Source organism: Astyanax mexicanus, chromosome 12 (assembly GCF_023375975.1).
Source record: "Astyanax mexicanus isolate ESR-SI-001 chromosome 12, AstMex3_surface, whole genome shotgun sequence".
Taxonomy (NCBI): Eukaryota; Metazoa; Chordata; class Actinopteri; order Characiformes; family Acestrorhamphidae; genus Astyanax; species Astyanax mexicanus.
The window spans coordinates 7,917,501-7,935,761 of record NC_064419.1 but is presented as its reverse complement, the minus strand read 5'-3'; the positions used below and the strand labels follow the sequence as shown (position 1 = coordinate 7,935,761).

General features: G+C 40.1%; 1 protein-coding gene across 2 annotated transcripts in view; it reads left to right on the top strand.

Moving 5' to 3' along the window:
- The first annotated feature begins 1,026 nt into the window (after positions 1 to 1,026).
- The window catches only part of slc44a5b (solute carrier family 44 member 5b), a 57,173-nt gene continuing 39,938 nt past the window's right edge, over positions 1,027 to 18,261 (top strand). For both annotated transcript variants that reach the window (XM_007236931.4, XM_007236932.3), the window contains exon 1: positions 1,027 to 1,200. In XM_007236931.4, the coding sequence (XP_007236993.3) occupies positions 1,164 to 1,200 (37 nt within the window). In that variant the 5' untranslated portion in view covers positions 1,027 to 1,163. The remainder of the gene's footprint in view (positions 1,201 to 18,261) is intronic.

The window sequence follows — 18,261 nt, the reverse complement described above, 5'->3', positions numbered from 1 at the left end:
AACTGATTCAAAAACTGAAGTGATCCCCTTTTTTCAGAGCTGTATTTTGTCATTATCATTCTAGGTGGTTGCTAGGGTGTTGCCAAGTGGTTGGTTAGGTGTTACTATGGTGAAAAAAAACATGCTTACACATGAGTGTCTAATCAGGTGAGCTGCTGGTTGTTTAGAATGACACCCCTGGTCTGGGGGGTTGATAGGGTATCATTATGATGCTATTATGATATGTAGTTGCTTTGATGTTTCTCTGGGGTGCTGTTATGGCATTGCTTAGCGGTTGAGTTGTTGCTAAGGGTATTATGCTGCTATAGGATCCCAGGCAGTTGTGACATACAGCTCTGGAAAAAAATAAGAGACTACTTAAAAATTATGAGAAATTAAAAACCTCTGGAATATAATCAAGAGGTAGATCACAAGCCATCAAACCAAACTAAACTGCCTGAATTTTCGCTTATCCAAAATTATCCAAAAGCAGTGTGTAAGACTGGTGGAGGAGAACATGCCAAGATGCATGAAAACTGTGCTTAAAAACAAGGGTTATTCCACCCTAATATTGATTTCTGAACTCTGAACTAAAAATTTATGAATATGAACTTGTTTTTTTTTTTTTGCATTATTTGAGGGTTTTTTTGTTGTTATTTCAGACATTTCTCATTTTTTTGCAAATTGTTGTCAAATTGTTGTCCGTAGTTTATAGAGTAAATCAACACTGTTAATTTTACTCAATTTATATTTATATACATATAAATAGTAAAATCAGAGAAACTGTATGTTATGTAATGTATGTTGTGACATTGTCATTCGAGGTGGTTGCCAGGGTGTTGCCAGGTGGTTGGTTGGGTGTTACTATGGTGAAAAAAAAAACGAGACATAGTATAGAACTGTAGCTACTGAGTTAATAGAGTTAAAGTTATCCATCACACACATTGTCCTCACACACACACCCTCACACTTATACACACACACAAATTAAAAAATATAATAAAATACTGGTGCACGTGACGTAGCCCCGCCCCCTTTCCCCTCCCCCGCGTGCTGTAAACACAGTGACGCGTTGGACACACACAGCTGAAATCCAGGCTGAGATTCAGAACCTCCGCTGTTCATATGCAAGCTCACCGTTAAAGGCTCGGTTTCGAGGAGAAAACGACACGAACGGAGGACAGATGGCAAGAAAAACAGCGATTCCTCCCTCCTACTACGGTGAGTCTACGCATATTTGTCGTTTTTGGCTTTTTAGCGAAGTTTTTTTGGGGTTTAGTGGACAAAGAGAGCAGCTAAACTTGACTGCTTGTTGAAACTCTCCGTTCCACCTTAAATGGTGCAGCAGTTGCATTCTGGCGCCCCAGGCGCCAGAATGCAACTGCTGCACCATTTAAGGTGGAACGGACGAATTAGAAAAATGAGCTATTTTCAGATTTCTACTGCAGTTATGCTTATTATATCTGCCCAGACGTGATTATAGTCCAGTATTTTGATTAGTAATCAATACTTAATCAATTAAATAATTAATTTTACCTCACAATTCCACATTTTCCCCATTTTTCCTCTTCCTAGAGGTCAGTATTGAAGCAGCAGTAGCAGCAGCAGCAGCAGCTGCTCTGAGGGTCTGTGGAGCAAAACAATAGCAGTTCCCAGCAGCACTCAGCCTTCCCACAACTACTGCAAGCTTTAGAATCACGTTTAATCGCTTTTTTAAACGTTTTATCAAGTTTATGTCTCTCATTTTCACCCTGCTGACCCCAAAAACGAGTTAATTTCGCGTTTAAAAGGCGCGTGTGAAAGCAGGCGTGCGCTTTGTTTTGCTGCTGTTTTGTTGCGCAGGGCTGTTGAGCACCTCCAGCTGGGGCTTTGTGTTTAAAGCTCAATAATGGAGTAAAGCACACTGACTGACTGACTGTCCTCTCGCTTACAAGCACTGTTTTTATGGTATATTTCATATTTTCCAGGATAATTTCACTTTATCTAATATGCAGATGTGTAAAAAAAATAGGAGAGCACTTCAGTTTCTGAATCAGTTTCTCTAATTTTGTTGTTTATAAGTATATGTTTGAGTAAAATGAACATTGTTGGTTTATTGTAAAAACTAGGGACAGCATTTCTACCAAATTACAAATAAAAATATTGTCATTTACAATATTTGTATGCAGAAAATGAGAAATGCAGAGCTTTCAGACCTCAAATAATGCGAAGAAAACAAGTTCATTTTCATAAAGTTTATAGAGTTCAGAAATCAATATTGGATGGGATAAACCTGGTTTTTAATCAGTTTTCATGCATCTTGGCATTATGTTCTCCTCCACCAGTCTTACACACTGCTTTTGGATAACTTTGTGCCTCTAACCCTGGTGCAAAAAAAAATTCAAGCAGTTCAGCTTGGTTTGATGGCTTGTGATCATCCATCTTCCTCTTGATTATATTCCAGAGTTTTGCAGTTTAGTAAAATCAAAGAAACTCGTCATTTTTAAGTGGTCTCTTGTTTTTTTCCAAACGCTGCGTTTATGAGGTGCCAGAAGTTTTTTTTAGACCCTGCTTGTGCTTTAGTGTTTTTTTTACATCAATAGTGTTACAAAATAAAGAGAGATAAAGAGCCACTAAAGCATCAAAAAGCTTCTTTAATTTGGATTTGTTTGGGGTGGTTAATATGGTGGCCCTATGTAGTTGACCCTATGTAGAGTGTTACAGAGGTCTTTGTGCAGAAGTCCCAAAATTCACTTCTGTATTATTTGAATCTTCTGTTGGTGAAACAATAGAGCACTCTGTCAAATCAGAGTGAGAGCCAGCCAGGTTTAAAGTACAGCCTCTAAACTTGGTGGAGGTAGTTTCATCAACAACTTGCAGTAAGAGCTTGACAGGCTGAAGTGCTGAATCTAAACATGGTGGCGGTAGTTCCATCAGCAACTCACAGTAAGTGCTAACGAGGCTTAAGTACAGCTTCAAAACATGGTGGTGGTTGCTTCGTCAGCAACTTAAAAAGTGAGAGATGCTGGTCTATGTGCTCTGAGGTCAAAAATGAAGTCAAGGAATAGGCTCAATCCTTTTCCTCCGGGAAACCAGTCTTAGCGATATGTTCATTCTTACTCCTAAACATCTCTATGGAAACACTGCTTTTGTTAAAGATATTTTGGTTGTTTGACCCAGATACTGATAGTATAGTCCTTTTTAGGTACTGTTTAGAAACGTTAGAAAAAATTCTATACAGAACCATATTTAGTATGAGTATAAGACCCATTTAGGGATTGAAATAGATCTGTATGTTGTCACACTTCTATGGTTAGTAAATAGCAATGACAACTATTATTTTCCCCTTTTAAAAAGGCTCTAGACGATATGTTCGATAATATTTTTGAATATCGTGAACGATATTATATCCTGAAAAACCCACCCCTAATTGTCACATCAGGGATCTACTTTTTTGCTGTTTTTGGCAAAATAAAAATTCACACTGTTCTGGTTTCCCATTATATATCTACTAGAGACAGATTATATCTGTCCAGTATAATTTATTTTACTTTAATCCTGGATATATGGAGATATATAGAGTGTATTATTAGTATTGTGCAGTAGTGTATTCAGTATCCGTGTTTTGTCACATCAAGAGTATCATCAAGAGTATAGTTATTGCAAAAATACCATGAAATATTGTGATATTATTTTAGGGCCATATTGCCCACCCCTACTGAGCACTGAGCAAAAATAGTGCAACAATAGTGGAACCTTTGGTGCTATTTATAACTATATATATTGCTTTCTAAAGAAAGGTCTACAATAGGCTTGTTATATAAAGAACTATTTATTTAGGCTAATAAGTATTTCAGTTTTTCTTAGTCATATAAAATTTGCACTGTGCTCTAGACTGAACAGTATTCAAAAAGGGTTAATTAAATATATCTACAGCTCTTGGAACATTGCTGTAAGGTGGATCTGACTGCATTAAGCCTCACAAGAGCATAGCTTTAGTCAGAAATGAATGTTGTGTCTCACAAAAACCATGCTAACCCATCCCTAAGGTATTGAACGGGGCTCCATGACTCCAGAGAACCTCAAAGAACAATGCTGGGGGCCTTTATATTGTACATGGCCTGGTGACCTTAAGGTCATGTGATCACGGCTCCACCAGAGTGGCACGTTTTATTAGATAAAGTCAGTGCTGTACTTAAGTTCTCAATTGTGAATCAACAAAAGCAGCACCAGCAGTGATTTAAGAAGTACCTCGAAGAAGGTGTCTAGATGCCCTCACACACACACAAACACACACTCGCACACATACACACTTTGTGTATTTCTCTCCGATTACGCAGTCTGGCTAATTAAAAGAAGCTGCCTCTTTCCCAAGGACTGCAGTACCATCTGGCCACTCCAACGCAGCTGAAGCGGCCAAAATAGAGCCGGGCCTGCGTGGGCTCCTACGGGCGACAGGCTATTTTTGCTGGGTTTTGTCGTTTCTTTATTTATTTATTATTTATTTATTCTGTCTGTGATCTTTTGCGAGCTCCAGGATGGGAAGAGTTAAATGTATCACTATTTGAGTCAGTTACTGAACAGTTCCAAGCAGAAATGAAAGGTTTATTTTTAAAGGTCCTTTCGTTTTTTGGGTTTTTTTTTTTAAGCTTCAGTAATTCAGTAAAAAGCTGTGTCTAACTCCAGGCCTGGCGGCTGGCTGGGGTTTAAAGTTTGTGGCGGGGGGAACTATATTAGGATGGTCTAGGAAGGTCTAGGAAACCTGAAACTATACAAAAACCTTAAACAAGATACATGAAGTTCATTATTTTAGCATCTTTTGTGCATTCACACTTGACTTTTGGACTGTTTTGTCCAAACCATAAACAACAAGCCTCAAAATTAGCTTTGTTTAAAAAAATATATAAACGTTCCTGTTCTTTTTCTAAACAATAGAAGAAGAAAAAGAAGCAATGTTGCGCACAGGAGCATCACACAGCTGTATGGGTACAACAGATGATGCTGGTGATTTCTGTATCTACTGTAACTGTAGATTTACTCTTATTTATAAACAGAAATAAAAGGAATCTGAGGGCAATCTGAGGACATGCCTTCACTCGAAGGGAGTCAGATTCTGGCACAGAGGTGGAATTCAGCACAGCTTCTGGAACGGCAACTCACTATGCCTGTCAAGACCATGAAAATACCAGTGACGTAATGATAATAGAATAGCATAACAAAGCAACTATACCATTTTAAAGACAATACATTTTTAATTCATCATAGTTGATAGTGCATGAAACATCTGGCCATTGAGGTTGTTTGAACTATAATGAATAATAATGACAATAAATACATAAATAAAATGCTTCTTTGGCAAGCTTTTGTTTACGTACCTATTTTTGGGTTTACCTGCTTTGACTGTTCTGCAATTGGGTTCAACAACCCTCTGGGCTGGAGAGCTACTAGTCTGTAGCACTCCATCCCTTTATACTTCATTTTCCAAAACTGATTTTTTTTATGTAGCCCTCCACTTAATGGCTTGGAAAATATCTGACATGACTGACTAAAATACTGTTCACTGTTATATATATATATATATATAACAGTTGCTGTTGCCTCTGTTGCTGTATGTTGGCAATGCAGTTTAAGTTGCTATTGTGTTTTTTTTTTTTTTTTTTAGCTTTTTTTGGTGTGTATCATGTAAACAATTATCACATTAGTAATAAAAATAATAATTTATGATACAGCCCTACCTCATACTCATATCCCACAGATTAGTGCAGCGTTCTATTGAACTTTGCATAACTCGTCAGGCATAGTACTACTTCCTGTATTGGGACACCTGCTTATTCATTGTATTGAAGGGTATTAAATATAGTTTATCCTGCTTTTGTTAGAGTATCTGTCTCTACTGTGCAGAGAAGACTTACTACTAGATTTTGGAGCATTGCTCTGCAGATTTGATTGCATTCACCAACAGGAGCATTAAGGTCAGGGTGATGGAAGATCACCACCACACCTCGTCCCTAACTCCCCCCCCCCCCCCAAAAAAATGTATATAATAGAATATATATATTGTAAACAGCAATATAGCAATTATGTTGAACCCACAACCCAAACTCCTGAGCCATGAATGCCCACAGTTCTATAATTCTGTAACCTTTCCAGTTGACCTCTATTACCGGAGACGGGGCTCTGTAGCTCTGGGGCTCAGTTTAATATGGATGCAGTGAATCAGATGTGTTGATTTCTGCAGTTTGTCACTGCTGCTGCTGAGATGGTGGTGCAAGTTCCTCAGCTACTGTTCCCATGTTTGTTTATTTTTATTCTTCCTGTGAGGAAAGGGCCGTAACTTTTTTTTTTTTTTTATTCAGTCTGCTGTGTACAGTTTATAATTAGCAGTGTACGCCCATACCACGCTGAGCAGAGGGTGGAGTAGATGTAGAGGGTGGAGTAGTGCTTGGTCGGAGATCAACAGGAGAAAATTATGGCCTTAAAGTGCTGCCCTTTTTTAGCTCTGGTTCTTAGAGAACAGTGATTTTAGGGCTATCCTTAGGCAGTTAAATAGAGATTGTTGGGACAGTATAGAAAATGCAGTTTTTCTTACAATTTCTTTGAGTTTTTTTCGTGGTTTAAACAAAACTAAGTGTAACACCAACTGTTTCAATTAAATAGACTTACATTCAGTATAAAACAAATAGAAAAGAATTGAAATAATTACGGATAAGGAGCAGGCTTCAAGAAAGTTGGAGATCGTCTTTATTGAGAATAGATGTTTATCGGCCAAATTCCCCAAGGTCTCTGGCCTCACAGACAGATACACATACATTTAAACTAGGGCTTCACGATATATCTTTAAGCATCGTCATCGTGAGGACATCACACATCGCAGGACGTGTGATGTCACTTAAAGCAATTAAATCAAACACGTCATGTTGCAATGTTTTGATTCTTGACACAAGAAGTAGATACACAGTGCTGTCTCTGTGTCTGTGTGAGTGACGGGCTGCTGCTGCATGAGAAGTGCAAGGGCCTCCATCCACATGGTTGGGCACGTGCTTGTAAACTCATGTGTCGAATGCTGTGCACCTCAGTCCAATCTCTTTTCTTATTTACCTTTTTAAAAAAGGTGCATTTACCCATTCTGACCAGAGAGGGCCCTAAATCCCATCATGCTAAAGTGTTGAGCTCAGCTGTTGGTTAATTAAGGAGTTTGTGGCGTGGTCAGCACGGGGTCGAGACTTAATTTACACAGAGGTGAAGAAATCCAGAAGAGTGTGGGACAGACTGTATCAGAGATGGGTCTCAGCTCTGTGCTCAGAATTCCTGCAAAACAGGTCAGAGTGTGGCTGTGATCAGAATCTAATAGAGGCGATCTCGGTTTGAATAATGTGAACCAAGGTCCAGAGAAGAAGAAGAAGTAGCAGTGTTGTGCTGAACTTCTCACCTTTCAACTTTTGCATGCAGGTGTGTCATCCAGCATGGTTACATTAGATTGTGGTGCTGGTGCTTCCTGTATCTGCTGTAACTGTAGATAAATCCTTAATTATAAACAGAAATAAAAGGAATCCTGCATATTCAGAAAACACAGAGCTGTGGGTGGATTTTTAATCCACTTTAGGTGATTCCACACTGATTACTACACTTTGTCAGGCTAGAGAAGGTCCTACACAATACTACTTCCTGTCCCATGACTTTTGGCATTTATCGCACACACAGGCCACTCAGTTCTGAATATCAGATGAATGTAGATTTGAGAGAGAGACAATGTGAGGACAAGTAAGAGAGAGAAAAGGAGAGATTGAGAGAGAGAGAGAGAGAGATTGAGAGAGATTGAGAGAGTGTAAAAGGGGGGAGAGAGGGGATTTGATTGTTTGGGGGGGGGGTCTCAGGGGGAGTCACGGTTATTGCAGGCAATAAAGAAGTCCTTCTTTAATTTAATCTGAATTATTGTTCATTATTTTTCTTGTGGTTTCAGTGAACCGATGTAAAGTGCATATTCTACACTTTCAGCCCAGACCCCCTCTCTCAGCATCCGTCAGCGTGATTGTATAACCACAGATACACACACACACACACACACATACACTATAGCACTGTGAGCTCTAACGGGGTCTAAAGGACTGTGGTTGAGGGGGTCTCGTCAACAAACGAGTCTCTCTCTGAAGGAATGCCATCAAATGCACCACCCCATGTCCACACCTCATGCCTGGTTGTTAGCAATGTGGCTAACCAGTTCCAACTTTGCTGAGCCTAGCTGTTGTGACTGTTAGCTCTGTGGCTACTACCCTGCCCAGGCCGGCTGTTAGCATTGTGACTAACCTGATCCTATCTTTCTGAGCCCAGCTTTTAGCATCACAGCTGACCTGCTTCAATTTTGCAGATCCTGTGCCTTTTTAATTTTTTTTATTTTAATGACATTTTCTCCCTTATTTGGAAGTCCAGTTACCTTAACCACTCATTAGGACTCCTCTATTTTCTTTACCACTAGTAAAGCCCCTGATATTAGGAGGTTAAGGGCGAGCATGTGCCTCCTCTTATACATTTTTCCCACTGCCACCAATTCAGCATCACTAGGTAGCATCACAGCTCACTCTAGGGAAATCGCCAGATCCCCAGCTGTGATACATCAGCCAACAGATGCCTATGCTGAACTGCATTCCAATAGGAGTCATGAGCGCAGAGAGCACCACATACCCACCAGAGAGAGCATGATTAATTGTGTTCTCTCGGACTCTGGCTGCTGATGGAGAAGCAGCATAAGGTGGGATTTTAAAGAATCTGACTATATTTATTGGATGGTTTCCACAAATATTTGGACATATAATGTAAGCGAAAAATTTGGCAAGTTAGATTTATTTGTGTGTGTGTGTGTGTCTTAGTTCTCCAGCAGCAGGACTCTTGGCTTGGTTTCCTGTTTGACGGATTGGCGTTCAGGCTTTGTGTGAGCTGCTTTGTGAGTGAGAGTCAATAACAATAGAGGATTATGCTAAATCTCCTTGCGTTCGGCTGTGAAACACAATGGTGTCATCTCCACCCCGCGCCACACACACACATGAAGAGGCACTCTGTAAGTCATTTGGATTTAGTAAATGGACTGCCACCATACACACCCACACACACACACATTGCATTTAAACCACAACAAAGAGGTGCTAAGTCTAGTCTCTTTTTTTTTTTATTTCAAATTTTTCCCATATTCTTCTTAATTTACACGGCCAGTTACCCAACCCACTCATAAGAACTCCCCCTATCACTAGTATTGCCCCAACACACCAGGTGGGTGAAGACTAGCACATGCTTCGTCCGATATATGTGAAGCCAGCATGCTCGGAGGAAAGCGCAATGACTCGGTTCTGATACATAAGCACACAGACGCCCTGTGCTATGGACATCACCGTAGGGGTGATGTGGGGAGAGAGCGCCATCTACCCACCTGGAGGGAGCAGGGCCAATTTTGCTCCCTCTGAGCGCCGGCAGCTTGATGGCAAAGCTTCATGAGCAGGGGTTCGAACCTGCGACCTCCCGCTCATAGTGGCAGCGCTTTAGTGGCAGCCCTAAGGCTGCTGGACCACTTAAAGTTAAAGTGCAAGCCATATTAATTTGTTTCTCAACTGAAAGCAGAGGCATTTCTGAGTGTAGAAGGGACAGAAAACTGTGTTTAATGGTACCAGTGTGCTGGAATGACCATCCATGCTAAGCCTAATATATTAATTCTAAAAACTGTGGTGTCGGGTCTCTTTTCATGGAAGTTCTTGTGGCCACATCACACGTCTTTACGTACTAATGTCACATGTACAGCATCTAAAAGATCTAGAGGATCCGGCACAGTTTTACTGAACGCGAGCGACTGGTGGAGCAATGGAGACCCCAGAAGGGGAAACTCAGAGCTCAGTAGCTCATTCACTCATAGTAAAACTAAAATAAATTGTGTAGCTGAACTGAAGTTTCTGACTGAGCGCTCTCTCTCTTTTTGTTTGAACATAACCTGGAATCGGATTCATCCGCTCTGAAAGGAGACCACATCACACTCGCCCAGTTTTTAAAACAATTCATCCGTATGCTCAGTGCAATTACCCAGAGAGGGCTCTAAATCCCAAAACTTACAGACATCAGTTTTAACCTCCTAATGTCAGGGGCTTTACTAGTAGTATTGCAATATATTGTAATATATATTAAACTGTAACCCCTGTATCATGATACAGTGTTGATATCGTTTAGTCAATGTACAGCCCTAATGACCTGGAGCAGAAGTGCTGTTTTAGGAGCAGGTGGTGGTTTTTAGAGGGCAGTTTGACTCAGACTGGCGAGGGGGTGGGGCTTGTGAGGTGTGAGGACAAGCAGGAGTGAATTCAGTTGGTAAAACTGATAAAACTCTTAACCACTCAGTTCTATGAGAACTGATCTACAGACAGAGGAAGAATTTCCACCTCCTCCAATCTGTTCATCTCACACTCTCTGACACGGCAGTCTGTCTGTCTGTTCGACTGTCGGTCTGTCTGTCTGTCTGAATTCTTCTTCTGTCTGATTTAATCTGCTTTTTGCATGTCTGTCAACTCATCTGTCGTCCGGCCTGCCTGTCTTTGGCGTTTGTCGTGTCTGTCAGCTCATCTGTCCATCTGTATTCCTGTCGCCGGCCACTAGACCTCTGTGTTTTTTTAGGTTGTACTTAATGACTGTTTTACAGTTTCAGATCCAAAACTCTTAAAAGCTTTAAAGCCTTTAGGTCCAACATAATCATACTGAGTTAGATTTAGAAGAATAAAAGCAAGTGCTAAGTGTTAGAGACTTTAGGTCCAATATACACCCTCTAATTAAAATGTTAGAGTGGGGGAAAACCCTACTGATATGCCTTTTAGCATTTAGGTCCAGTTAAAGAGCTTTTGTTTAGGTTTAGAACAGTAATTTCGGAACTTTTTAGGTTTGTTTTTGACTCGAAACAGGTAATGGGTCAGTTACATGTTTTGGAGCATGTAGGTCCATTTTAAACTTGATACTTTAGATGTTAGTATGTTAGTACTAAGACAGAAGGAAAAGTAAGACCATGAGAGAGAGAGAGAGAGAGAGAGAGAGATAAAAAACAAAGAAAGGGGCAGGAGAGATAGTAAGAGAGAGGCAAGGCTGTTTATTGCTCCTGCACTCCTCCTTAAATCTCCTGCTTGGAATGGGGAGTGAATGAATGGAACCTGTGTTTAACTGCAGGACCTTAGTGTGTGTGTGTGTGTGAGGGGGTGAGGGTAAGGGTAAGGGTGAAGGGCACGAATGAAAGCATTCTTGTTCTGTAAGGGAGTGTAATGCTATTTGTCAAGAACAATAAGTACTGGCCAGTGGGAAGTCTTAGATCATTTAGGTCCAATAAAAAAAACTCTGGTTGAGATCTATTAGGTAGGCCGGCTCCAGATTTAGCAGTTAGGTCCAGTATGAGCTCTTTGGCTGAGATTTTTTTTTTATTGAGGCAGGGAATGACAGTGCTATGCTTATACCTAGAGCATTTAGGTTCAACGTACATTCCCTAGTTTAGATTAAGAGCAGTAACAGCCAGTAATATACAATATACAAGCTCTAAATAATGTATTGCCATGAGAAGGAAAACAGGCAAAGGCTATTCCTTAGAGCATTCAGGTCCAGTGTAAGTCATTTAGTTTAGTTAAAGCACAGTTTTAGCTAGTACCAAGTCTAGGAGCATTTAGGTCCAATACAAACAATGTATTGAATAACCACAGGGAGACAAAGTATATAGGCCAGTGCTATTCCTTATAGCATTTAGGTCCAGTGTAAGTCCTTTGTTATATTTAAAGGGCAGTTTTAGCTAATACTAAATCTTTGAGCATTTAGGTCCAATACAAGCACTGTGTTGAATAACTACAAGGAGATACAGTATATAGGTCAGTGCTATTTTTTGGTGCTATGTAGTTTAGGCCCAATAAGATATATAGTATATATATTTAAACAGCAGCATTTTCAAATAGTAAGGGTTAGATCCAGTAAGTCCAATCAAAGCTCTCTTTTAACTAATAATGAAGAAGAAACCGGGTCAGCAGTAGGTCAAGAACACACATTACATCAGAACATGCCTATTTACACCCTATAAATAGCTTAAATTCCATTTCAGTCCTTTAGATAAAACTGTTTTTTTTTTATCTTGTTTCTGTCTTGTTTTTGATAAGTTCAATATGTGGCCAAGCATTCAGCAACCAAAACATGTATGACACTGACTTCTTATTCAACTAGGATCCAGTAGGAGGACATGCCTACAGTTTGAGTACCACTGCTTTAAAACATTTAAACTCAGTGAAAAACTGTATAACTAGCAGTAAGTTCTTAGATCCTTTAGGTCCAGTTTGATCTCTCTGGTTGAGATCAACGAGAGCACGCAAGCCAGTGCTGCCTGCGTTTAGAGAATTAAGGACCAGTTTAAGCTTTCTAGTTATCTCTGGTTGAGATGTGTGAGGCAGAGGAGATAAGTGATGTGTATTGGAGCATTTAGGTCCAATATAACTTTGGTTTATGTCATCCTGATTGCAGAAAAAGTAGAAGACGTTTTTGTAATGAAACTGGCCTTCATAAGAAACAGCTTGTACTGTACTGTCCTGATTATGATGTGTGTGTGTTTGTGTGTGTTTGTGTGTGTTTGTGTGTGTGTGTTTGTGTGTGTGTGTTTGTGTGTGTGTGTTTGTGTGTGTGTGTTTGTGTGTGTGTGTGTGTTGTGTGTGTGTGTGTGTGTGTGTGTGTGTGTGTGTGTGTGTGTGTGTGCGTGCTGCTTTCTGCCGTGTTGGGGACTGAGCAGAAGAGATTACAGCGTTCTCCTTCTGACCTCAAACTTCCTGTCTGAGCCTCAGGGCTGGAGGCAGGTGTGTACAAAGAGAGTAAGTGTGAAGTGTGTGTGGTGTGTGTGTGTTTGAGAGAGTGTGAAACAAAATCCAGAAAGAATGTGTTCACACTGCTGAAACACTGAATCTGATCAGTGCCAAAACATATTTAAAGCGATCTTTTCAGTTCAGATTTGGACTGGAATTCATGCAATGTTTGCTTTAAGCCTTAATATGGAATAATATTCAAAATGTATTTATCACAGACACACTTACCGATGGGGAAAACAATTATGCGGATAGCTGCAAAACTCAAAAGTGCTTCCCTCACTGCCCTGTAAAAAGGCTTTCACAGGGGCACCGTGTGCCATTGTGATCGCTGCGCCATCGCTAGCTTCGAATCCCGATCATGCAGCTTGCCATCAGCTGGCGGGGCCATGAGAGAGCACAATTGGCCTAGCTCTATCTGGGTGGGTAGATGGCGCTCCTTCCTCTCATCATTCTTAGGGGGATGTAAATCAGCACATGGCGTCTGTCAGCTGATATATCGGAACCGAGTCGCTGTGCTTTCCTCCGAGTGCAGAGAAAAAAAGGCGGAGTCTTCAGTATTTCACATGTGTCTGAGGAGTCAGGTGTAATTGGTAGGGCTGCAATGATTAGTCTATATAATATTATTAATATATTAATCATATATTATAATACAGTGTTTTACTGTGTTACTATCCCGCACTGTTATTGTCTATCGGTTCTGCCGCTCCTCTCGTAGGTCAGACAGTGTTTGCTGAAGGATGAGGAGATGATGAGACCAGCACACTGAGGAGATTCAAAGCCCACACAACTGTCATTATGATGCCATTCCCAGAATGCCTTTGGGCTATTTTCCAAATGTCCTGACCGCTTTATCCACGGACGCACAGCCTCGCTCGCTCCCATTGATGACGGTCATTGTGTTCTCGCCGCCCTGTCTCTATTTTTGCTTTTTCTTTTTTTCTTTCCGCTCATAACCTCTGGATGTACAGTAACAGTCAGTCAGTCAACCAATCAGAACACTGTTAGACTTTAAATGAGCTTTTACACACCTGCCTTGTTCAGACTGGACCTTTAGTAATTTTATTTAGTCTGGACGTTTGGTCCACACCAAAATATAAGGTGTAAAAGGTTGTGCAAAACTCATTGCAAAAAAAAATTTGGTCCAACCTAAGGAGATGATCTCATTCCAGATCAATTGAATCATTTTATCTGCAGTGAGAAAACACTTTTCTAGATGGTTCGGATTTTCAGATCGGTTACAGAAAGTTGAGGCAGGGTGTCCTCACCCATTTAACAATAGAAGAAGAAGAAAAATGATTGATTTTGTGCACCAATCCGACTTCCTCATGTACCGCAGGGAGGCACGTCACACAGGGTACCTCAGATTATGCTAGTGGTATGCTGGTATATCTTCTATAACTGTAGATTCAGTTTTATTTCTAAATAGAAGTCTGTTGCATTCATTCTGCTGTGGAACATACCTGCACTCAAATAGCTTATAAGAACCGTGGTGCTTTTCAGAGAACCAGCCCATATTTCCACCAGTTTTAGTGGCTCCATCAAAACGTCACATCATATGCCATCAACAGAAAGCGCTTCACAGCGTCAATGCTCCTGTACAAGCAGACACGCCAACAGATGTCATCATGGTTTGTGCTGAAGAACCCAGTATTCTTTGGTTTCCACTGCGAATGAACATTCCTTGTTCCGGAACCTACTTTTTTTTAGTGGAAACAAAAACCAGAGAACTGGTTCAAAATTATGTTTGTGAACCAGAACAGTTCCGGTTCCAAGTTGGTGGAAAAGCGCTGTCAGGGATTCCGATTCTGGCAGGGAGGTAGAATTTTTAGCATAGCACCTGAAAAAGCAACTCACTGAACTGTGACAGCATTTTACAAACCAAACATTAAATGTATTGGTATTGGTTGAATTTGAGTTTTTGGAAAGCCAAATTATACCAGCAGAGTTGGGACATGTTCTCAATGTGATATACTGTATTTGATATTAAACCATGTGGGTCAGATAAATTGATAAAAGTAATATAGTAATAGTAAACTAAGTAAACTGTAAGTTAACTATAGTAAAAGTAAACTATTTTTCAATTACTTCTAAAAAAAAATACTATTCCAGCCATTTATATTCTCATGTTGAGCCACACCCCCTGTAGATTCTTACAACAATCTGTACAACTTGCACCCTGCTGCAACGTGTTAGTGCTTTTCCATCAACATGGAACTGGTGGAACCACTCTGGATTGTGAACCTAATTTTGAACTAGTTTGCAGCGCTTCCACCAACAAGTTTTCAACACCAGAAACTTTCATTTGCAGTGAGAATCAAAGAATACTAGGTTCTTTAGCACAAACCGTTTACCGCTTCTGTGCAGCGCCCTCTGTTGATGAAGTATGATGTAACGTTTTGACAGTTACACTTCAACTGGTGGAAACTCGGGCTGATTTGCTGAAAAGCACTGCGGTTCTTATAAGCCTGAATGGAACTGATTCAAGAACCAGAGTTCTTTTGGTGGAAAAGCGCTTTCAGAGGACTGTAAAGGCTTAGTTTTGTCTTATAACCTAATGTTAATTAGGGATGCACAATTTTTATTTTTATTTTTTTATCAACCAAGATTTGGTTGATATTTTCTGGAGTATTTATTGCATGTCTGAAAAGGATGGGCTACAGCAGTTTTAATGGATTTAAAATCCATTGATTTAAACAAATTTGTATTTATTCTTATTAGAATAGTTTCAACAGATATATTGTTTTATATTTAATTTAATTCATATAAATAAATGTGAAACAAAAAAATGTGACAAAATTCTAAGGAGAAAACTTTCATTTTATAGCAGTTGATTAAATGTAACATGTTATACTTTAGCTTTCAAAGTTATACTGATGTATCTAGTCTTAAGAGTAAGTTATAAATGTGCACACATGGTGCATCATAGCTTTTTTAAGAGCAGGTTGGGCCCCATGTTCAGCCTTCATGTTCCTTTTTTATTTTGTTAGGCTCTGCCCTTTAAACAGCCTGAGTTGCCACTAACTAAAGCCACTAAAGGCTTTCTAAATAGCGCAGATGTCTGGGATTTGTAAGATTGCAGGTTTGATTCCAGTAATGCCACCGTCCTGTATTTAAGTGTCCTGTTTTTAGCTCTGAAAGTCTTTGAGCTCAGTAGAATATGTATTCAGTTGGGTGGTCCTGACCTCAGACTGCTGCTGACCCTCACTTTACTCTAGCTGATTACAGACGGGCCCGGCCCGGCCCGGTTCCTGTCGTACTGTGATTGGATTCAGCAGGTTCAGAGCTCGCCTCCTTCTCCTTCTCCTCCTCCTCTTACCCGCTCGCTGGCACTCTTCCAGAAACACTCGCTCCATTTTCCGCCTCACTCCGAGTGCCAAGGTCCATCTGGAGGGTTCAGCGCCACTTCCCAGCGTCTGCTATCTGAGAGTACTTCACAATCACCAGCCGTTCCTCCAGGGTCTGCCCACAGAGTGGCCTTGCAGCTGCCCGATTACCTACAATAACTTTACTGCAGTCCAGAACAGAATAATAAGAATGAGAAAATGATTATGCCCAAAGTCCCGGGACAGCAGCGTGTGAACTGATCATAGTGTCAACTTAGGGGATGGCTTGGGAACACCCAATTACTGTGTAGAGGTAGTTAGAGGTATTATCTTGTAAGTAAGGTTAAACACCGGCCAACATGCTCATGGCAAGGCAGCGTGAATTATGGTGCATGGGACATTCCATTTCTGAAGTTGTTTGGATATTTAATATTCCTCAGTCCACAGAGTAGAGCTTAGATTCTCTGCCTGAAGAGACGAGATTTCCCACCACTTTTCTCAGGTCGGGTGCGGGCTCAAAACGATGGTCTGTGACGTAGTTAATGCTATTTTAATTTTATATAAAGCTATGGTGTGATTAATCACAATAAAAGCACTTGACTTGCAGCTATGGGTGTACTACTATATGCGTAAACAAAAATAGCTTGTTCAATATGTATGTTATATTTTAAAACATGAATTGTATTAGAGTGGACAAAAGTAATTGTAAATTATGTTATTGTTCTTGGTCTGTTATGGTTTCATTATTGTGCAGTGCGTAGTCTTGTGCGTTTTGCTTGCTATGCGTAAAATAAAAAAATTGTTTGTTCAGAATGTATTTAATATTCTTAAACATTGTTAATCAAGTAGACTGAGAGGTCGGTTCTTAATAAATGTTTTTCTTAAATTATAGGTCTATGCTTCTTCAGTGTTGCAATGTTAATTAACATCGTTCTGAACAGATTTCGCTCATTTAAACAGCCAGGAGAAAATATGGCGATGTAAATCGAGCTTGGCCTCAAAAAGACAGTTTATAGGTCGGATCAAGTGCACGTTATGCCCAAGCTTGGCCCAGATTTTTTTGGGCCCGATCTAAGCTGTACCACAGAGTCACATTGTATTGGGAATATGCCAGTAGAAGGCATTATCACTCTAGTAAACAGCACAGTGAGTGGTAATGATGGTGACCAGATGCATCTGGCTAGAATTGTCTCCACTGCAATACATTTACCGGTACCACTTTAAAATAAGACTACCTTTATAAAGGGTTTATAAATAGTTTACAATTAGTTTATTAATGGTTACTAATTAGGTTGTAAATGCCTTAAAAATCATTAATAATCAGTTATAACACATACGTAGAAAGGGCAACAATATAGATAGCTGTGGGTTAATCTACACATATGTCTCTCCTGGAAACTGTTTATTTGGGTGATAAAAGTGCTTACGTTTGTTTTCAGTAAGCTCAGGTTTTCAGATTTCTACGAAGACTAACTGTGGTTAGCGGCTAATGCTACACTGAGGAACCCTGAGTGTTCCGGTAAGCCAGGGCAATATTAGTGTTATAACTGATTATTAATGATTTTTAAGGCGTTTACAACATATTAATAACATTTAATAAACTAATTGTAAACCAATTATAAACCCTTTATAAGGTAGTCTTATTTTAAAGTGGTACCTATTTACCTTTACCGCATTTAGCTGACAATTTGACTTACTTTGAATTAACAGAGCGTGAACCAATGTCATGTTGGGAGTTTTGCCCAATGACTCTTATTGGTGTAGTGCAGCATATTCAGCCAGACCTGGAATTGAACCCCAGCCTCCCACACGATGTGGTAGCTCACTAGCAGGTAGTGGTGTTATCCACTGCACCACACCAGGCACATACAGATAAATACAGATAAGGATTTGCATGCCTTATTATTGACTGATGTACTGATGCATTAGTTAGGAATTAGGAGTTGAGAGAGGCGGTGGAGTCAGATTACAGGATTTTACACCTATATGAATCTGTTTATGCAGCATCATACAGTTCTGGAGAGAGGTCTTCTGCAGCTTCACCAAAGTTTCATAGTGCAGTAGCAGCATTCTTAAACACAGAGTGGTTGCTTTTCTACTGATTGACTGTTATTCTGTCTTGCGTTCCTGGTTACTGA